We start from the raw sequence: 21,717 nt of genomic DNA, 5'->3' as shown, positions 1-21,717 counted from the left end.
CCGAATACTTTCGCAAGGCACTGTATCTTCTCTATTCTATCCATTCACAGTACAAAGGGATGGAGTAATAATCCCGGGCCAAAACAACCTGAAAGTGCCATGTAGAAAATAAATGGCCTTGAATAGACTGAATAAATGACAGGATTTAAAATTACAATTCATATCAACAATGAATCTTTCTTTGACAGGACTGCACATTGCCCCACACTTCCACCCTGTCTCTCCCTGTATCTAAAAATCACTGGTGTTTTATTCTGCTATTGGTATTTCTATGTTAATAAATACAGTTTCCTACAGAAACAGAAATACATTGAGGCCTGGCAGTCTCAGGCTCAATCCACCAGTCAAACAAAGACAAGGGGGGGGGGGGGGGGGTCGACAGTGGCCACAAGAGAGGGGGGAGGCATGAGAGAGGTGTGGGAGGACACATTTTCAACTGAGAAGAATGGCGGTGGCTAGGATTGGGGGGGCGTTGTAGTATAAGATTTCTGTGTAACCTGAGCAGTGTAGCACCCCAACCTCTGCCCATTCCCCCACAAAAATCTGCCTTGTCTGTGAATTGGGTGCCAGGTGTGTGCAGCTGCTGTTTGTTGAACTTTTTTGTTCGGAGGAATAGAGAGGTTTGGGGCAAAGGAAGAAGAACGGGGGGGAAGTTTCAGCAAAGACAACATCAGAGAGGTTCTTAGAGTCCCTTTGGAATCGTCATTACAAAGATACTGTCACCTTTTAAGGTAAACCTGCTTACTAATATATAACTCTTAAAGGGTCGAAGACAGGGGTAACACTTGGCACGTAAGCAGCATTACTGGCAGCAGTTTTTGATCTCCACACATCTTTTGGTTATCCCGGATCCTGGCCCAAGAGAGTGTCATGTGTCCCACAGACGGACGCTCCCAATATGAGGGGGCATACAGTACAGACAGGCAGGATGGCTAATATCAAATCAAATCTTAAATCAAATCAAACTTTGTCACATGTGCAGAATACTACAACAAGTGTAGACCTCACCGTGAAATACTTACTTACAAGCCCTTAACCAACAGTGCAGTTCAAGAAAGAATTAACTAAAGTAAAAAATAAAGTAACACATCAAAATAACAATAACGAGGCTATATACGAGGGGTACCGGTCCTGAGTCAATATGCGGGGGTACAGGTTAGTCGAGGTCATTTGTACATGTAGGTAGGAGTGAAGTGACTATGCATAGATAAAACAGCAAGTAGCAGCAGTGTAAAAACAAATGGAGGGGGGGGGGGGGGGGGTGTGTCAATATAAATAGTCCGGTGGTGATTTGAATAATTATTCAGCAGTCTTATGGCTTGGGGTAAAAGCTGTTAAAGGAGCCGTTTGGTCCTATACTTGGCGCTATGGTACCGCTTGCCGTGCGGTAGCAGAGAAAACAGTCTGTGACTTGGGTGACTGGAGTCTGACAACTTTTGGGGCTTTCCTCTGACACCCACTAGTATATAGGTCCTGGATGGTAGGAAGCTTGGCCCCAGTGATGTACTAGACCGTACGCACTACCCTCTGTAGCACCTTACGTCAGATGCCGAGCAGTTGCCATACCAGGCAGTGATGCAATCGGTCACACTAGATTTCTGAAAACTTTTGGTATTGTGCAAGTTTGAAACTGGGGAATTTTTTTTTAGCAAAAAAGGAACATAATGACAGGGATAAAGGAGAACAAAAATAGGGAAACAGAGAGGAAAATAGGGGAGACTACATTAGATTGATTGTCGGTCTGCCTCCTTCACCACCAGCATCTTCGAAGGGACCTGGGACTTCGTCAGTGGACAAGGGGTCCTCAGATTCGTGGTTCTCAATGGCTACAAGATGAGGGGCAGCTCCTCACTGTCCCTTTCAGAATCTGATTCCGGACTTTCATTCTCAGACTCATTGTCAGAATTTAAAAAAATCTCCAGAATTTCCGCATTGTCTCCTTTTGAAAGACATTGCTAATGCTACAGCTTAGCTCACTAGCTACATACATAAGCAACAACACTGAATGGCTCAGAGTGGGAGTGAGCGATGACAGTTGAAGTCGGAAGTTTACATACACTTAGCTTAGAGTCATTAAAACTCATTTTTCAACCACTCCACAAATGTCTTGTTAACAAACTATAGTTTTGGCAAGTCGGTTAGGACATATACTTTGTGCATGACACAAGTATTTTTTTTCAACAATTGTTTACAGACAGATTATTTCACTTATAATTCACTGTATCACAATTCCAGTGGGTCAGAAGTTTACATACACTAAGTTGACTGTGCCTTTAAACAGCTTGGAAAATTTCAGAAAATGATGTCATGGCTTTAGAAGCTTCTGAAAGGCTCATTGACATAATTTTAGTCAATTGGAGGTGTACCTGTGGATGTATTTCAAGGCCTACCATCAAACTCAGTGCCTCTTTGCTTGACATCATGGGAAAATCAAAAAAAAAAAAATTGCACGGCAAGCGGTAGCAGAGAAAACAGTCTGTGACTTGGGTGACTGGAGTCTGACAACTTTTGGGGCTTTCCTCTGACACCCACTAGTATATAGGTCCTGGATGGTAGGAAGCTTGGCCCCAGTGATGTACTAGACCGTACGCACTACCCTCTGTAGCACCTTACGTCAGATGCCGAGCAGTTGCCATACCAGGCAGTGATGCAATCGGTCACACTAGATTTCTGAAAACTTTTGGTATTGTGCAAGTTTGAAACTGGGGAAAAAATTTTTTAGCAAAAAAGGAACATAATGACAGGGATAAAGGAGAACAAAAATAGGGAAACAGAGAGGAAAATAGGGGAGACTACATTAGATTGATTGTCGGTCTGCCTCCTTCACCACCAGCATCTTCGAAGGGACCTGGGACTTCGTCAGTGGACAAGGGGTCCTCAGATTCGTGGTTCTCAATGGCTACAAGATGAGGGGCAGCTCCTCACTGTCCCTTTCAGAATCTGATTCCGGACTTTCATTCTCAGACTCATTGTCAGAATTTTAAAAAATCTCCAGAATTTCCGCATTGTCTCCTTTTGAAAGACATTGCTAATGCTACAGCTTAGCTCACTAGCTACATACATAAGCAACAACACTGAATGGCTCAGAGTGGGAGTGAGCGATGACAGTTGAAGTCGGAAGTTTACATACACTTAGCTTAGAGTCATTAAAACTCATTTTTCAACCACTCCACAAATGTCTTGTTAACAAACTATAGTTTTGGCAAGTCGGTTAGGACATATACTTTGTGCATGACACAAGTATTTTTTTTCAGAAGTTTACATACACTAAGTTGACTGTGCCTTTAAACAGCTTGGAAAATTTCAGAAAATGATGTCATGGCTTTAGAAGCTTCTGAAAGGCTCATTGACATAATTTGAGTCAATTGGAGGTGTACCTGTGGATGTATTTCAAGGCCTACCATCAAACTCAGTGCCTCTTTGCTTGACATCATGGGAAAATCAAAAAAAAAAATCAGCCAAGAAAAATAATTGTAGACCTCCACAAGTCAGGTTCATCCTTGGGAGCAATTTCCAAACGCCTGAAGGTACCACGTTCATCTGTACAAACCATAGTATGCAAGTATAAAAACCATGGGACCACGCAGCCATCATACCACTCAGGAAGGAGACGCATTCTGTCTCCTAGAGATGAACGTACTTTGGTGTGAAAAGTGCAAATCAATCCCAGAACAACAGCAAAGGACCTTGTGAAGATGCTGGAGGAAACAGGTACAAAAGTGTCTATATCCACAGTAAGAGTCCTATATCGACATAATCTGAAAGGCCGCTGAGCAAAACAGAAGCCAGACTGTTTGCAACTGTACATGGGGACAAAGGTAACACTTTTTGGAGAAATGTCCTGTTTGGCCATAATGACCATCGTTATGTTTTGAGGAAAAGGGGGAGGCTTGCAAGCCGAAGAACACCATCCAAACCGTGAAGCACGGGGGTGGCAGCATCATGTGGTGGGGGTGCTTTGCTGCAGGAGGGTCTGGGTGCACTTCACAAAATAGATTGCATCATGAGGTAGGAAAATTATGTGGATATATTGAAGCAACATCTCAAGACATCAGACATCAATTTAAAGCTTGGTCGCAAATGGGTCTTCCAAATGGACAATGATCCCAAGCATACTTCCAAAGTTGTGGCAAAATGGCTTAAGGACAACAAGGTCAAGGTATTGGACTGGCCATCACAAAGCCCTGACCTCAATCCTATAGAAAATGTGTTGCTCAGAACTGCAAAAGTGTATGCGAGGTGGCCAACAAACTTGACTCAGTTACACCAACTCTGTCAGGAGGAATGGGCCAAAATTCACCAACTTATTGTGGGAAGCTTGTGGAAGGCTACCCAAAACGTTTGACCCAAGTTAAACAATATAAAGGCAATGCTACCAAATACTAATTGAGTGTATGTAAACTTCTGACCCACTGGGAATGTGATGAAAGAAATAAAAGCTGGAATAAATCATTCTCTCTACTATTATTCTGACATTTCACATTCTTAAAATAAACTGGTGATCCTAACTGACCTAAGACAGGGACATTTTAAATGTCAGGAATTGTGAAAAATTTAATTTAAATGTATTTGGCTGAGGTATGTAAACTTTCGACTTCAACTGTACAAGCATTTCGCTACACTCGCATTAACATCTGCTAACCATATGTATGTGACCAATAAAATAAAATTTGATTTGATTTTATTTTGATTGACTGCCAGCAAGCGCCACTTGTATCAATAAATCACTATCAGAAAATATTTTGTGTGGGAATTATTTATATATTTACTGTTTTATTCACATGTTTTCAAGTACCGGTGACAAATCATGCATTCCGATTCTTGCATAGATTGTAATGGGCACATATTATGTGTGTAAAATACTTTTTTGAAGGTTGTACTGATTGTATGATGAGCTAAGCTAATTCCAGCTGTGTGTGGAGCCATGTTTGTTGACATACAATGCATTCTGGGTTTCACGTAATCGTCTGTTGGACCAAAGATGTAATAACAAAATGAGGTGAGTAAGGGTTCACTAATTTTTTGCGAACTTCCGGAAGTGAATGGTGGGATGTGAACAATGGTAGACGACACACCCCCTTCAACATGCATACTATAAACAGACCAAACTCCTCGTCTTCTCTTATTATCTTTGGTTTCTGTGAGAGAGAGAAAAGCATGGCAGCGGTGCAAAAACTGCCCATCAACAAATTACTTTCGATTTCTAGAGTGTTTTATTCAATTATTTTGATCAATGGTGAGCTCACCCGTGATGTGATTCATTATAAATAGTAATAGCTCATTCATATTGTTGTTTATGTCAGCCAAGAGTTCTAAAAATATGACCGCTTGTGTTACGTCAATCTTTCCTCAGATAGCACTAGGACAAATGTAGCCTACATTTTTCTGTGTTATGCTGTAGATACTTCTGTGAATGTCTGAACATTGCATCAAAAAATTAACAGCTTACATTCTGGACATAACTTTGTAAGGACTGTGTTTGTGCAAAATGTTTCTGAAAAAACTGTGTGGCCAGCTCAAAAGCTGATTGTTGCGTCATTTGAAACAGGCAGTTCTAAATAAGCATTCTAATCACACCGGTTTGATCGTACCCTACAGGGACCACTGTAGAATGATCACTCACACCAGTGTGTTGGAACGTGTGAAAAGGTTAATGTCCCGCTGGTAGGATAATCCTGATCGTAGGTCATCGATTTTATTTTTCCAATATTGCACGTTGGCCTATAGAACCGACGGCAGCTGCCGGTTGTGATACAGCCCGAGATCGAACCAAAGGGAAAGAGGGATACATAGTCAGTTGTCCAACTGAATGTATTCAACTGAAATGTGCCTTCTGAATTTAACCCAACCCCTCTGAATCAGAGCCAGGGTCTGTAGTGACGCATCTAGCAATGTGATGCAGTGCCATAGACCGCTGTGCCACTTGGGAGCTCAAATGAAGTCTATTAATATGAAGACTCATGCAGACATAATATGCGCATTTTGAGCTACTCCAGGAAGTGATGTTGCAGGCTAGCTCAGTGCTGCCTCCTCTCATTGAGTAACTCCAGTTGAAGGCCGACCGCGGTATTGCAGGCTGCCATTAGCAACTAAATTATTAGAAACTAAACTCAAATATATTCTGTGTGTGATTATAAAATAATTGGTTCAAGGACATACAGTGGGGCAAAAAAGTATTTAGTCAGCCACCAATTGTGTAAGTTCTCCCACTTAAAAAGATGAGAGAGGACTGTAATTTTCCCCATAGGTACACTTCAACTATGACAGACAAAATTAGGAAAAAAATCCCGAAAATCACATTGTAGGACTTTTAATGAATTTATTTGCAAATTATGGTGGAAAATAAGTATTTGGTCAATAACAAAAGTTTATCTCAATACTTTGTTATATACCCTTTGTTGGCAATGACAGAAGTCAAACGTTTTCTGTAAGTCGTCACAAGGTTTTCACACACTGTTGCTGGTATTTTGGACCATTCCTCCATGCAGATCTCCTCTAGAGCAGTGATGTTTTGGGGCTGTTGCTGGGCAACATGGACTTTCAACTCCCTCCAAAGATTTTCTAAGGGGTTGAGATCTGGAGACTGGCTAGGCCACTCCAGGACCTTGAAATGCTTCTTACGAAGCCACTCCTTCGTTGCCCAGCCGGTGTGTTTGGGATCATTGTCATATTGAAAGACCCAGCCACGTTTCATCTTCAATGCCCTTGCTGATGGAAGGAGGTTTTCACTCAAAATCTCACGATACATGGTCCCATTCATTCTTTCCTTTACACGGATCAGTCGTCCTGGTCCCTTTGCAGAAAAACAGCCCCAAAGCATGATGTTTCCACCCCCATGCTTCACAGTAGGTATGGTGTTCTTTGGATGCAACTCAGCATTCTTTGTCCTCCAAACACGATGAGTTGAGTTTTTACCAAAAAAGTTACATTTTGAGTTCATCTGACCATATGACATTCTCCCAATCCTCTTCTGGATCATCCAAATGCTCTCTAGCTAACTTCAGACGGGCCTAGACATGTACTGGCTTAAGCAAGGGGACACGTCTGGCACTGCAGGATTTGAGTCCCTGGCGGCGTAGTGTGTTACTGATGGTAGGCTTTGTTACTTTGGTCCCAGCTCTCTGCAGGTCATTCACTAGGTCCCCCCATGTGGTTCTGGGATTTTTGCTCACCGTTCTTGTGATCATTTTGACCCCACGGGGTGAGATCTTGCGTGGAGCCCCAGATCGAGGGAGATTATCAATGGTCTTGTATGTCTTCCATTTCCTAATAATTGCTCCCACAGTTGATTTCTTCAAACCAAGCTGCTTACCTATTGCAGATTCAGTCTTCCAGCCTGGTGCAGGTCTACAATTTTGTTTCTGGTGTCCTTTGACACTTTGGTCTTGGCCATAGTGGAGTTTGGAGTGTGACTGTTTGAGGTTGTGGACAGGTGTCTTTTATACTGATAACAAGTTCAAACAGGTGCCATTAATACAGGTAACGAGTGGAGGACAGAGGAGCCTCTTAAAGAAGAAGTTACAGGTCTGTGAGAGCCAGAAATCTTGCTTGTTTGTAGGTGACCAAGTACTTATTTTCCACCATAATTTGCAAATAAATTCATAAAAAATCCTACAATGTGATTTTCTGGATTCTTTTTTTCATTTTGTCTTTCATAGTTGAAGTGTACCAATGATGAAAATTACAGGCCTCTCTCATCTTTTTAAGTGGGAGAACTTGCACAATTGATGGCTGACTAAATAATTTTTTGCCCCACTGTATATCTGGTGTATTAAAAGCAATTATTGGTACCATAATTCACTTTTAATTACTTTATCTTTTTACAAGAGGATTGCCATCCAAGATCCCATTCCCTATAATGGGGGATGTTGCTTTCTGCAAACAATGACTGCAGTACAACGGTCGGCATTGAACTTCCGCGCTTCAATGAGAGGGAGCAGTCATTCTCCCCTGGGTCTAACACATTCCATTCTGATGAAAGAGATGCCCTGAATAAAACTGTTAATCTCAAGAGGGTTTTTTTCTGTTTTCTGGCACGAATAAGTCAATGCTGAGGAATTCCCTCCAAGAGGGCAGGAATAATTCTAATCACTTTATATAGACCAACTGTTCAATATGAAAACCCACACTAAGATTAATAATCCACAGTCAGGAGATACTGTATGTATGGCAAAGCCCTCAGCTCAGGCCCAGGGTGGATGCCTGCTCATGCACTGGTTGCTGGATGCCTCTTTGATATACTGTCTGTGCCTGGTTTATTTTTTTAACAACGTGGCAAAGACGTCCAACCAAAATCTAAAGCCATGGGTATGTAACCATAATCAATGAAAGAGCTCCACTAAAGAAACTGAATCAAAACAAACCGAGACTTTCTTCAGATCAGCACAGCCTCTAGACCCCCTATATACAGGTCTAGATACACTTCGGATTCGGAAGACCCCCCTCCTCTAATCAAAGCCTGGATGGAGCAACCTGGGGCCCATATAAGCCCCTACTCATTGTTTTGGTCCACCCTTCAGTGAACAACTTCAAATGGTGCAGGGGGGTGGACTGTTTTGGCACTTCCCTCGGGCCCTGTGGTCCTGTCTCACCTCATCATTGCTCAAGGGGGCTTAGCACAGCAAGGCTCAGGACCTAACTCCATGGCTCTTTGGCCTTGATCAATGAGCCTCCAGAATGAGAGGTGTCATGTTCGTCTGAGCTCCTGAATGCAGCTGTCAGGGCTGTGGACGTTTAAGGTCAATCAGAATAAATGATCCGGAAGTTTAAAGGTTCAATTAATGTTTTGGTAAAGTTGGGAGTCCCAGCACCAAGCAAAAAGTATTTGGGAATGTAAACTGCATGGCTTGGCCAAAAAGGTCTACTGAGACACGGTACAAACAGATTATACTTTTTAAGCTCTACTCTAAATCGAATATCAGTTCAAGAGCATATTTTCCACCAATACCTTTTAGTCAGTATTTCCATCAGTAATTGTATGTACACACACCCCACACAATATTATTCTTAAGCTGTATTGTTTATTTTGTGTTTCTCTTTAGTTGTAATATACAGTACCAGTCAAAAGTTTGGACACACCGACTCATTCAAGTGTTTTTCTTTATTTTTACTATTTTCTACATTGTCAAATGATAGTGAAGACAACAAAACTATGAAATAACACATATGGAATCATGTAGTAACCAGAAAAGTGTTATATATATATATATATATATATATATATACACACACACACAAATACATACAGTGGCAATAAAACATATGTGAACCCTTTGGAAATACCTGGATTTCTGCATAAATTGGTCATCAAATTTGATCTCATCTTCATCTAAGTTACAACAATAGACACACAGTGTGCTTCAACTAATAACACAGAAATTATTGTATTTTTCTTGTCTATATTGAATACATAATTTAAACATTGTGTAGGTTGGAATAAGTATGTGATCCTCTAGGCTAATGACTTCTCCAAAAGCTAATTGGAGTCAGGAGTCAGCTAACCTGGAGTCCAATCAATGAGACGAGATTGGAGACATTGGTTAGAGCTGCTTTGCCCGATAGAAAACACTCACAAAATGTGAGTTTGCTATTCACAAGAAGCATTGTCTGATGTGAACCTTACCTTGAACAAAAGAGATCTTAGACCTAAGATTAAGAATCATTGACTTGCATAAAGCTCGAAAGGGTTACAAAAGTATCTCTAAAAAGCCTTGATGTTCATCAGTTCACGGTAAGACAAATTGTCTATAAATTGAGAAAGTTCAGCACTGAGTGGCCATCCCGTAAAATGACTGCAAGAGCACAGCATGCTCAATGACGTTAAGAAGAATCCTAGAGTGTCAGCTAAAGACTTATAGATATCTCTGGAACACGCTAACGCCTCAGTTGACGAGTCTACGATACATAAAACACTAAACAAGAATGGTGTTTATGGGAGGACACCACGGAAAAAGCAACTGCTGTCCAAATAAAACATTGCTGCAGGTCTGAAGTTTGCAAAAGTGCACCTGAATGTTCCACAGCGCTACTGGCAAAATATTCTATGGACAAATTAAACTAAAGTTGAGTTGTTTGGAAGGAACACACAAGACTATGTGTGGAGGGAAAAAGTCATAGCACACCAACATCATGACCTCAAGAGAGCAGTTCACACCAGACATCCCAAGAATATTGCTGACCTGAAACAGTTTTGTAAAGAGGAATAGTCCAAAATTCCTCCTGACCGTTGTGCAGTTCTGATCCGCAACTACAGAAAACGTTTGGTTGAGGTTATTGCTGCCAAAGGAGGGTCAACCAGTTATTGAATCCAAGGGTTTACATACATTTTCAACCCTGCACTGTGAATGTTTACACGGTATGTTCAATAAAGACATGAAAACATATAATTGTTTGTGTGTTATTAGTTCAAGCAGAGCTCAACAAATTTCTGTACTGAACTTGCTTTGTGCACAGGGGCATTGTCATGCTGCAACAGGAAAAAGCCTTCCCCAAACTGTTGCCACAAAGTTGGAAGCATAGAATCGTTTAGAATGTCATTGTATCCTGTAGCGTTAAGAATTCCCTTCATTGAAAGTAAGGGCTTAGCCCAAACCATGAAAAACATCCCCGGACCATTATTCCTCCTCCACCAAACTTTACAGTTGGTACTATGCATTGGGGCAGGATACGCATCCGCCAAACCCAGATTCCTCCGTCGGTCTGCCAGATGGTGAAGCATAATTCATCACACCAGTTTTGATAGCCTTTAGCCGCACCCTCATACTACTTCTCTGTTCCGCGGGTGATGTGGAGGTATACTCAGGCCCTGCATGTTCCCAGGCACCCTCATTTGTTGACTTCTGTGATCGAAAAAGCCTTTGTTTCATGCATGTCAACATCAGAAGCCTCCTCCCTAAGTTTGTTTTACTCACTGCTTTAGCACACTCTGCTAACCCTGATGTCCTTGCCGTGTCTGAATCCTGGCTCAGGAAGGCCACCAAAAATTCGGAGATTTCCATACCCAACTATAACATTTTCCATCAAGATAGAACTGCCAAAGGGGGAGGTGTTGTCATACTTTCCAGGTCCATACCCAAACAGTTCGAACTACTAATTTTTTTAATTACTCTCTCCAGAAATAAGTCTCTCACTGTTGCCGCCTGCTACCGACCCCCCTCAGCTCCCAGCTGTGCCCTGGACACCATTTGTGAATTGATCGCCCCCCATCTAGCATCAGAGTTTGTTCTGTTAGGTGACCTAAACTGGGATATGCTTAACACCCCGGCAGTCCTACAATCTAAGCTAGATGCCCTCAATCTCACACAAATCATCAAGGAACCCACCAGGTACAACCCTAAATCAGTAAACAAGGGTACCATCATAGACGTCATCCTGACCAACTGGCCCTCCAAATACACCTCCGCTGTCTTCAACCCGGATCTCAGCGATCACTGCCTCATTGCCTGTATCCGCTACGGATCCGCAGTCAAACGACCACCCCGCATCACTGTCAAACGCTCCCTAAAACACTTCTGTGAGCAGGCCTTTCTAATTGACCTGGCCCGGGTATCCTGGAAGGATATTGACCTCATCCCGTCAGTTGAGGATGCCTGGTCATTCTTTAAAAGTAACTTTCTCACCATTTTAGATAAGCATGCTCCGTTCAAAAAATGCAGAACTAAGAACAGATATAGCCCTTGGTTCACTCCAGACCTGACTGCCCTCGACCAGCACAAAAACATCCTGTGGTGGACTGCAATAGCATCGAATAGTCCCCGCGATATGCAACTGTTCAGGGAAGTCAGGAACCAATACTTCAGGCAGAAATTTGCATCCTGTAGCTCTAACTCCAAAAAGTTCTGGGACACTGTAAAGTCCATGGAGAACAAGAGCACCTCCTCCCAGCTGCCCACTGCACTGAGGCTAGGTAACACGGCACCATCGATAAATCCATGATTATCGAAAACTTCAACAAGCATTTCTCAGCGGCTGGCCATGCCTTCCTCCTGGCTATTCCAACCTTGGCCAACAGCCCCCCCCCCCCCCCCCCCCCCCCGCAGCTACTCGCCCAAGCCTCTCCAGGTTCTCCTTTACCCAAATCCAGATAGCAGATGTTCTGAAAGAGCTGCAAAACCTGGACCCGTACAAATCAGCTGGGCTTGACAATCTGGACCCTCTATTTCTGAAACTATCCGCCGCCATTGTCGCAACCCCTATTACCAGCCTGTTCAACCTCTCTTTCATATCGTCTGAGATCCCCAAGGATCCCCTCTTCAAAGGGGGAGACACCCTGGACCTGGTTCACCAACTACTTTGCAGACAGAGTTGGCAGTCTCTATGGGGGTGCCACAGGGTTCAATTCTCGGGCCGACTCTTTTCTCGGTATATATCAATGATGTTGCTCTTGCTGCGGGCGATTCCCTGATCCACCTCTACGCAGACGACACCATTCTGTGTACTTCTGGCCCTTCCTTGGACACAGTGCTGTCTAACCTCCAAACGAGCTTCAATGCCATACAACACTCCTTCGGTGGCCTCCAACTGCTCTTAAACGCTAGTAAAACCAAATGCATACTTTTCAACCGTTCGCTGCCTGCACCCACACGCCCGACTAGCATCACCACCCTGGATGGTTCCGACCTAGAATATGTGGACATCTATAAGTACCTAGGTGTCTGGCTAGGACAATACAGTGCCACTGACACGGCCTGCAACGAAAACATACGGACTCTCCTTCACTGCAGCCGAGGTGAGTAAGACATTTAAACGTGTTAACCCTCGCAAGGCTGCAGGCCCAGACGGCATCCCCAGCCGCGCCCTCAGAGCATGCGCAGACCAGCTGGCCGGTGTGTTTACGGACATATTCAATCAATCCCTATACCAGTCTGCTGTTCCCACATGCTTCAAGAGGGACACCATTGTTCCTGTTCCCAAGAAAGCTAAGGTAACTGAGCTAAACGACTACCGCCCCGTAGCACTCACTTCCGTCATCATGAAGTGCTTTGAGAGACTAGTCAAGGACCATATCACCTCCACCCTACCCGACACCCTAGACCCACTCCAATTTGCTTACCGCCCAAATAGGTCCACAGACGATGCAATCTCAACCACACTGCACACTGCCCTAACCCATCTGGACAAGAGGAATACCTATGTGAGAATGCTGTTCATCGACTACAGCTCGGCATTCAACACCATAGTACCCTCCAAGCTCGTCATCAAGCTCGAGATCCTGGGTCTCGACCCCGCCCTGTGCAACTGGGTACTGGACTTCCTGGGTAGGCAACAACATCTCCACCCCGCTGATCCTCAACACTGGGGCCCCACAAGGGTGCGTTCTGAGCCCTCTCCTGTACTCCCTGTTCACCCACGACTGCGTGGCCACGCACGCCTCCAACTCAATCATCAAGTTTGCGGATGACACAACAGTGGTAGGCTTGATTACCAACAACGACGAGACGGCCTACAGGAAGGAGGTGAGGGCCCTCGGAGTGTGGTGTCAGGAAAATAACCTCACACTCAACGTCAACAAAACTACGGAGATGATTGTGGACTTCAGGAAACATAGTACATAGTCCATCGGTAAATAGCCCACCCAATTTGACCTACCTCATCCCCATACTGTTTTTATTTATTTACTTTTCTGCTCTTTTGCACACCAATATCTCTTCCTGTACATGACCATCTGATCATTTATCACTCCAGTGTTAATCTGCAAAATTGTAATTACTCGCCTACCTCCTCATGCCTTTTGCACACAATGTATATAGACTCTTTTTTTCTACTGTGTTATTGACTTGTTAATTGTTTACTCCATGTGTAACTCTGTGTTGTCTGTTCACACTGCTATGCTTTATCTTGGCCAGGTCGCAGTTGCAAATGAGAACTTGTTCTCAACTAGCCTACCTGGTTAAATAAAGGTGAAATAAAATAAATAAAAGAAAAAAAGAAACACCAGACAACACGTTTCCACAGCTCCAGAGTCCAATGGTGGCAAGCTGCACACCACTCCAGCAGACACTTGACATTGCGCATAGTGATCTTAGACTTGTGTGCGGCTGCTTAGCCATGGAAACCCATTTCATGAACCTCCTGATGGACAGTTATTGTGCTGATGTTGCTTCCAGAGACAGTTTGGTACTTGGTAGTGAGTGTTGCAACCGAGGAATATCGATTTTTTCGTTCTGTGAGCTTGTGTGGTCTATCACTTCGCAACTGAGCCTTTGTTGCTCCTAGACATTTCCACTTCACAATAACAGCACTTTACAGTTGACCGCGGCAGCTCTAGCAGGGCAGATATTTTACGAACTGACTTGTTGGAACCCTATGACTTGTTGGAATCCTATGACAGTGCCATGTTGAAAGTCAATGAGCTCTTCAGTAAGGCCATTCTACTGCCAATGTTTGTCTATGGAGATTGCATGGCTGTGTTCTCAATCTTTTATACCTGTCAGCAACAGGTGTGGCTGAAATAGGCAAATCCAATCATTTGCAGGGGTGTCCACATACATACACACACACACACACAGTCCCCGCAGCAATGTTCCAACATCTGGTGGAAAGCCCTCCCAGAAACGTGGAGGCTGTTATAGTAGCAAAGGGAAGACCCACTCCATATTAATGCCCATGATTTTGGAATGAGATGTTCGACGAGAATGTCTACATACTTTTGGCAATGTAGTGTAAATATATACACTCAGTATACTCAGTGTACAGTTGAAGTCGGAAGTTTACATACACTTAGCTTGGAGTCATTAAAACTCGTTTTTCAACGACTCCACAAATTTCTTGTTAACAAACTATAGTTTTGGCAACTCGGTTAGGACATATACTTTGTGCATGACACAAGTAATTTTTCCAACAATTGTTTACAGACAGATTATTTCACTTATAATTCACTGTATCACAATTCCAGTAGGTCAGAAGTTTACATACACTAAATTGACTGTGCTTTTAAACAGCTTGGAAAATTCCAGAAGCTTTAGAAGCTTCTGATACGCTAATTGACATAACTTGAGTCAATTGGAGGTGTACCTGTGGATATATTTCAAGGCCTACCTTCAAACTCAGTGTCTCTTTGCTTGACATCATGGGAAAATTTAAAAAAATCTGCCTAGAAAAAAAATTGTAGACCTCCACAAGTCAGGTTCATCCTTGGGAGCAATTTCCAAACGCCTGAAGGTACCACGTTCATCTGTTCAAACAATAGTATGCAAGTATAAACACCATGGGACCACGCAGCCGTCACACCGCTCAGGAAGGAGACACGTTCTGTCTCCTAGAGATGAACGTAATATGGTGTGAAAAGTGCAAATCAATACCAGAACAACAGCAAAGGACCTTGTGAAGATGCTGGAGGAAACAGGTACAAAAGTATCTATATCCACAGTAAAATGAGTCTTATATCGACATAACCTGAAAGCTCGCTCAGCAAGGAAGAAGCCACTGCTCCAAAACTCCCATAAATAAGCCAGACTACGGTTTGCAACTGCACAAAGATCGTACTTTTTGGAGAAATGTCCTCTGGTCTGAAAAAGGGGGAGGCTTGCAAGCCGAAGAACATCATCCCAACCGTGAAGCACGGGGGTGGCAACATCATGTTGTGGGGGTGCTTTGCTACAGGAGGGACTGGTGCACTTCACAAAATAGATGGCATCATGAGGAAGAAAAATTATGTGGATATATTGAAGCAACATCTCAAGACATCAGATATAGCTTGGTCGCAAATAGGTCTTCCAAATGGACATTGACCCCAAGCATGCTTCCAAAGTTGTGGCAAAATGGACAACAAGGTCAAGGTATTGGAGTGGCCATCACAAAGCCCTGACCTCAATCCTATAGAAGATTTGTGGGAAGAACTGAAAAAGCACGTGCGAGCAAGAAGGCCTACAAACCTGACTCAGTTACACCAGCTCTGTCAGGAATGGGCCAAAATTCACCCAATTTATTGTGGTAAGCTTGTAGAAAGCTACCCAAAACGTTTGACCCAAGTTAAACAATTTAAAGGCAATGCTACCAAATACTAATTGAGTGAATGTAAACTTCTGACCCACTGGGAATGTGATGAAATAAATAAAAGCTGAAATAAATTATTCTCTCTACTATTATTCTGACATTTCACATTCTTAAAATAAAGTGGTGATTCTAACTGACCTAAGACAGGAAATTTTTACAAATATTAAATGTCAGGAATTGTGAAAAACTGAGTTTAAATGTATTTAGATAAGGTGTATGTAAACTTCCGACTTCAACTGTATATACATCTATAATTTCTATGTTAATGTTTTAAATGTATGCAAATTATAAAGTATTTTTGTCTGTATTGTCTTTTTCGTTATGTGTCGGTCCCCAGGAAAACTAGCTGTCGCCATTGGTGTCGGCTAATGGGGATTCAAATAAAAATCATCAGCACTATTTCAAGGCCCTATTTTAAGCCTCTGGGCTCAGCTATCACCCTCTCTCTAAAGAACACAAAGAGTCAGTATGTTTGAGTATGTGCCGTGGCTAGCTGTCACTCATGCACTAACAGTATGGACGAGGCCCGCAGCTGCACACATCCCAGCTGCCTCTGGACCGTCACACGGCAAATCCACCTCATTTCCACAGCTGCTCACTTCTGTAACGGAGGAGTTGTGAAGAAAAGAGGGGGAAAGTCACAAAAGGTATGAGCTTATGGGTACAGTATGTTCTCATGGTATTGAGAAGTGTCTGGCTGCTGGAGCTAGAATACTATTGTTCAGCCAGACTTCTGTTCTTTCAGTCTTGGCCTCAAAAAAAATATTTAATTTTATAGAATATGTTTTTCCTCTGCGAGAAAGCATGGCTTGAATATAATAATTAATCTAAAGCTTTGCTGGGAGCCTGAGAGTTTGCTTTAGGATTAAGCATTTTTATCCATTTAATAGACCATCCATAATAATTTACCCTCTTGCTGCCCCCTGTTGGAGGTCTATGACATTACATCATCATATACAAGTGATGATTAACATTCAATTGCATTATACTCTCATGAGCATGCAGAGTTCCCCCATCAGTAAGTGACAGGTTGATATCTCAGCCAGGGGCTCTGGTTAATGGCATTACATCTTATCTAGATGCACATGTCAGAGAACCACTAGCAACTGTGTATTATTATGCCATGAATGTTTCCATTCGTGATGAATAGTGTGTAATCTGGGGAGCTCTTCATATAGATTTTTAGGAAGGGCTGAGTGCTCCGTTCCTCAGTAAAATAATGACTGCCAAAACTAAGGTTATATTCAGTCTTGAAAAACTCTCTCTCTCTCTCGTTCCCTCCCCCTCTTTCTAGAAGAGGAAATCATTGAAGATGTGAAGAGAACATCTTCCTCTACCAAAGATGCTTAAAATATGTCCATAGAATTTCCTTCAGTCGTTTTAAAAGCTTCCTTTCAGATGCCTTCTTTAATTTAATATTTTGGGTCATCTGAGTTCAGTCCCGAATACATACTTAAAGAACTGTAATACTTCTGAATATTAAGCTGCAGGAAAAGCAGGGCTCCATTGTTGATGAACCTAGCAATGTGCAAAGACTGGTCTCTGAGAGGGAACAGCATCCCATTGTGCTTCCATCAGCAGAGGTCAGGGGATGCTCCATCAAGCAGGAAGTGGGCTGCTCACTGAGTGGGCATAGGCCTACTGAGGCTCCTATGATGGACGGGGACAGTAATATACTTCCATATTCAAATGAAGGCTTAATTTGAAGTCTATTATTTCCTTAATCTGAATTAATATAAAAATGTATGCGGGGAATGGGCCAATGCATCAAGAAATATGGAGAGATATAATGCAACCTCATAAATAATGGCAGTGTTTGTGTCATTCAAAGAAAGCCAGGCCTGATTTCTCTGCTCAGGGAGCAGCACTACTTTCATTTTTTTGGGATGATTTTGTTCTCTAAAACTTGATTAGAGAATCTCCAACCTCAGGAGCCTGATTATAGATGGTTAGTAGTGAAATGCCTTCATGTTTTGGAGTTACAGTAAAAGGCAGGAATAGATTAGGCATGCATGCTCAATATAATTTCAAGTATTTTGTTGAATTCCTCATATGGAAATGCTGTTATCTACTTTTAAGAATTTAAGATACAAGTGCCTTCAAAATGCCTATATGAGGAGGGGTATCATACTCACAACAGTCTCTGTTTAGAGGCTCCAGATGGGCCAAGGGTCTCTATCTCTAGTCAATAATCCCAAAACAGACAGCTTTACTCCATCTCCCAGGGGGATGAGGAGGAGCTGAGGATTAAGTGGAGGTGACCCAATTAAGACAAGGTTAAAAGAGGAAAAAACAGGGATTGGAGGCTAAATTAGGGATAAGGCCAGGGCAGAGTGAGTGTTGTCCTGTTGTGAAGTGATGGAGGGAGAGAAGGACATGGGGAGGAGGAGAGGGAATGCCACACCATACTCAGAGATAGTTAAATGAACAGGGAGTGTCCGCTGAACTATGAGTGGAGGATTTAGTGGGTGGAGAGGAAACGTTGTGCCTTGTGACCAGCAGGGTCAGACGATGAAAACGACACTCACACACACTGTTAATGGGAGTTGCACTTAGTAAAAGCAACACTCAACCTCCACCCATCCTAGTTTAGAGTGCACAAACATGCACACACAATAATGTAGATACACACAAGTAGGCCTACTCATGCAAAGTATTTACAACACAGTGTCAGGTGACCATATCCTAACTTTACATTCATATGACCACAGTAACCCAAACCTATGCATTTTCAGTCACAACTGTGGGAAAAGAATGGATTCAAAATGTGACTAATACCTGACTTATGCCTGATATTTTATCTGCAGAACTCTGTCCTGGTTTTATGGTCCTGGTCTTATGATTTTTTATCAAAACAGGCACAGTGAACACCTAACATAGTTTATACTTAAAAGAAGGCCCCTGGTCCAGGAGATGAAAAACAGAGATATTCCATTGACAGCAGTCAGCTCTTGATTAAACAATGTAAACCTCTTGGTCGTTGGAGAGGGGTGTCCAACAGTTAGCACCATGGACTTTGGCGGTCCAACACATATCCTATGATAATATTGGTAAGAAAATTGTGTTTATAATGCAAAAACACATCAAGGTTTACCCAGAATTCCAGAATGGACACTGCATGGATATTTGCTGTGATAATTGGCAACGTGATTTCAAATCTTAGCCTATACCTAATGAATAGGCCACTTAAATTACCATGTTAATATTGAGACGTCAATAAAATGTACAGTTAACTCTGTCTATGGCAGGTTTTTACTCGTTTGGAAATATGGACGATTTTTTATTTCCCCAAAACAACTTCCAAGTAATGAGTTGCACTCCCGTTCGCCCTTATAACATCCTCAATTCATTGGGCCGTAATATGGACTCTACAAGGTGTCGAAAGCGTTCCACATGGATGCTGGCCCATGCTGACTCCAATGCTTCCCACAGTTGTGTCAAGTTGGCTGGATGTCCTTTAGGTGGTGGACCATTCTTGATACACACGGGAAACTGTTGAGCGTGAAAAACCCAACAGCGTTGCAGTTCTTGACACACTCAAAACAGTGCGCATGGCACCTAGTACCATTCCCCGTTCAAAGGCACTTACATCTTTTGTCTTGCCCACTCACCCTCTGAATGGCACATATACACAACCCATGTCTCAGTTGTCTCAAGGCTTAAAACCCCTTATTTAACTCCTCTTCGTCTACACTGATTGAAGTGGATTTAACAAGTGACATCAATAAGGGATCATAGCCTTCCCCAGGATTCACCTGGTCAGTCTATGTCATAGAACGAGCAGGTGTTCATATTACGTTGTTCACTCGGGGTATGCTCCAACCGTTCACGTTTCAATATTTTCACACTGGCACTTGCTTCTCCGAATCTGGAAATACGCTACAAAATCTTGCCTCAAAGTGTCTATTATGGCCAAGGCTTCAAAAAAAGTCTAAATCTATTTGGTTTTAATGTGACTGTGTTGAAATAAATGAAACTTTACATTCAAAACAGCCTAATTTTGGGCTGCTACAGCATCCATCCCTCACTCAGTCGGGATGCATGCCGAAGTGCATTCAAACTCTCCCCGTTGTAAACATTTGTCAACCCCTCGAGAAAAGTTTCCCAATATCAAAAACAAAGCAAAATGGTTGTATTTGTCTTACTTACCATTCAAACTGAGGGAACAAATAAGAACAAACAACAATATGAACGAGTTCTTTGGGAAAGCCATGCTGTTTCTCTCGTCTTATCCAGTCTTTAGAATGAAACTAGTTCGTTTGCCGCGCAAGGAGAGCGCAAGCCAGTCTGGACTGTAGGGAAGGAAAGCGAGCAAGGGAGGGAGGGGTGAGGGCGTGGAGTTGCAGAAAAAGGTCTGTCGTCTACTCTATTGTACTGTCTGTAGGAGAACATTTTGGATTTCCAAATTCCTTCCCCCTTCCCTTTTGTATTTAGTGAGAAACACGAGTTTTTTTCTTGGGAGAAAAAAACTGTATCTATTATGGATGGTAAATTTACATCATGCCTGGAATAACACCTATTGGCTAACACGGTATCTCATTTTGCTATCTTTATGTATAGCATAGCTTTCGTCCCTCTCTTCGCCCCTACCTGGGCTCGAACAAGAGACCCTCTGCACACATAGACGACAGCTACCCTCGAAGCATCGTTACCCACCCCGCTAACTACCTAGCCAGTTCACATTGGTTACATTCACAATAGGGTGGCTGTATCACGAACTAGGACTGATAAATGAAATGAGAAAATATGATTTATATGATTATGATTTATTTAGCATGAATATCATCAGCTCATGTAATATTCCAATAAGGTAATGCCATGACATAAAAGGATTTGAACAAGGAATTAACATTCTATCCTATTTACATGACCCTTTGTTCTCGATAGGTAAAGAAATAGCCTACTGTAAATTGGAAGAATATTGGAAGAGATGCCATGTCCACCAATCCAGGCTGTATCACATCCGGCCGTGATTAGGAGTCCCATAGGGCGGTGCACAATTGGCCCAACGTCGTCGGGGTTTGGCCAGAGTAGGCCGTCATTGTAAATAACTTTTTTTTTTTTTATGTGCCCTTGTAAACACAGTAGTGGCCCCAACTCTCAACCCTAGAAAAAGGGATTCTCCGGAGCGTCTTAGCTTGCAGGTCGTTAATGACCTCGGCTGTTTTCATCACTTGACTGTCACCTCCGCTAACAGCTGCAGCAGAGAGGTGCTCCAGAGCAAGGCTGCCGGGCCTGGGACACAGTGCAGGGAGATATACGGTTACAAATGGATGTAAGATCAACCCATAGGGCAGACATGAAGACCTGTACACTCTCGTTGGTTGGCCCTTGCTACATACTCGTCGCCAAACCCACTGGCTACAGGTTATCTACAAGTCTCTGCTAGGTAAAGCCCCACCTTATCTCAGCTCACTGGTCACCATAGCAGCACCCACTCGTAGCACACGCTCCAGCAGGTATATCTCACTGGTTACCCCCAAAGCCAATTCCTCTTTTGGTCGTCTTTCCTTCCAGTTCTCTGCTGCCAATGACTGGAACTAACTGCAAACATCTCTGAAGCTGGAAACTCATATCTCCCTCACTAGCTTTAAGCACCAGCTGTCAGAGCAGCTCACAGATCACTGCACCTGTACATAGCCCATCTGTAAACAGCCCATCTATCTACCTACCTCATCCCCATACTGTATTTATTTATTTATCTTTTTCCTTTGCACCCCAGTA

At 42.8% G+C, this 21,717-nt stretch overlaps 1 protein-coding gene across 2 annotated transcripts in view; it reads right to left on the bottom strand.

The window, feature by feature from the left end:
• LOC110533570 (cell surface glycoprotein MUC18) overlaps window positions 1–20,354 on the bottom strand; it is a 67,985-nt gene extending 47,631 nt beyond the window's left edge. The window contains exon 1 of one of the 2 annotated variants that reach the window (XM_036989978.1): window positions 20,143–20,354. In XM_036989978.1, coding sequence (XP_036845873.1) covers window positions 20,143–20,206 — 64 coding nt within the window. In that variant the 5' untranslated portion in view covers window positions 20,207–20,354. The remainder of the gene's footprint in view (window positions 1–20,142) is intronic. The other variant, XM_036989977.1, reaches the window with a different exon arrangement.
• Between the last annotated feature and the right edge of the window lie 1,363 nt (window positions 20,355–21,717).

This window comes from Oncorhynchus mykiss, chromosome 10 (assembly GCF_013265735.2).
Source record: "Oncorhynchus mykiss isolate Arlee chromosome 10, USDA_OmykA_1.1, whole genome shotgun sequence".
NCBI classification, from domain to species: domain Eukaryota; kingdom Metazoa; phylum Chordata; class Actinopteri; order Salmoniformes; family Salmonidae; genus Oncorhynchus; species Oncorhynchus mykiss.
This window is presented reverse-complemented; position numbering and strand designations above follow the sequence as displayed.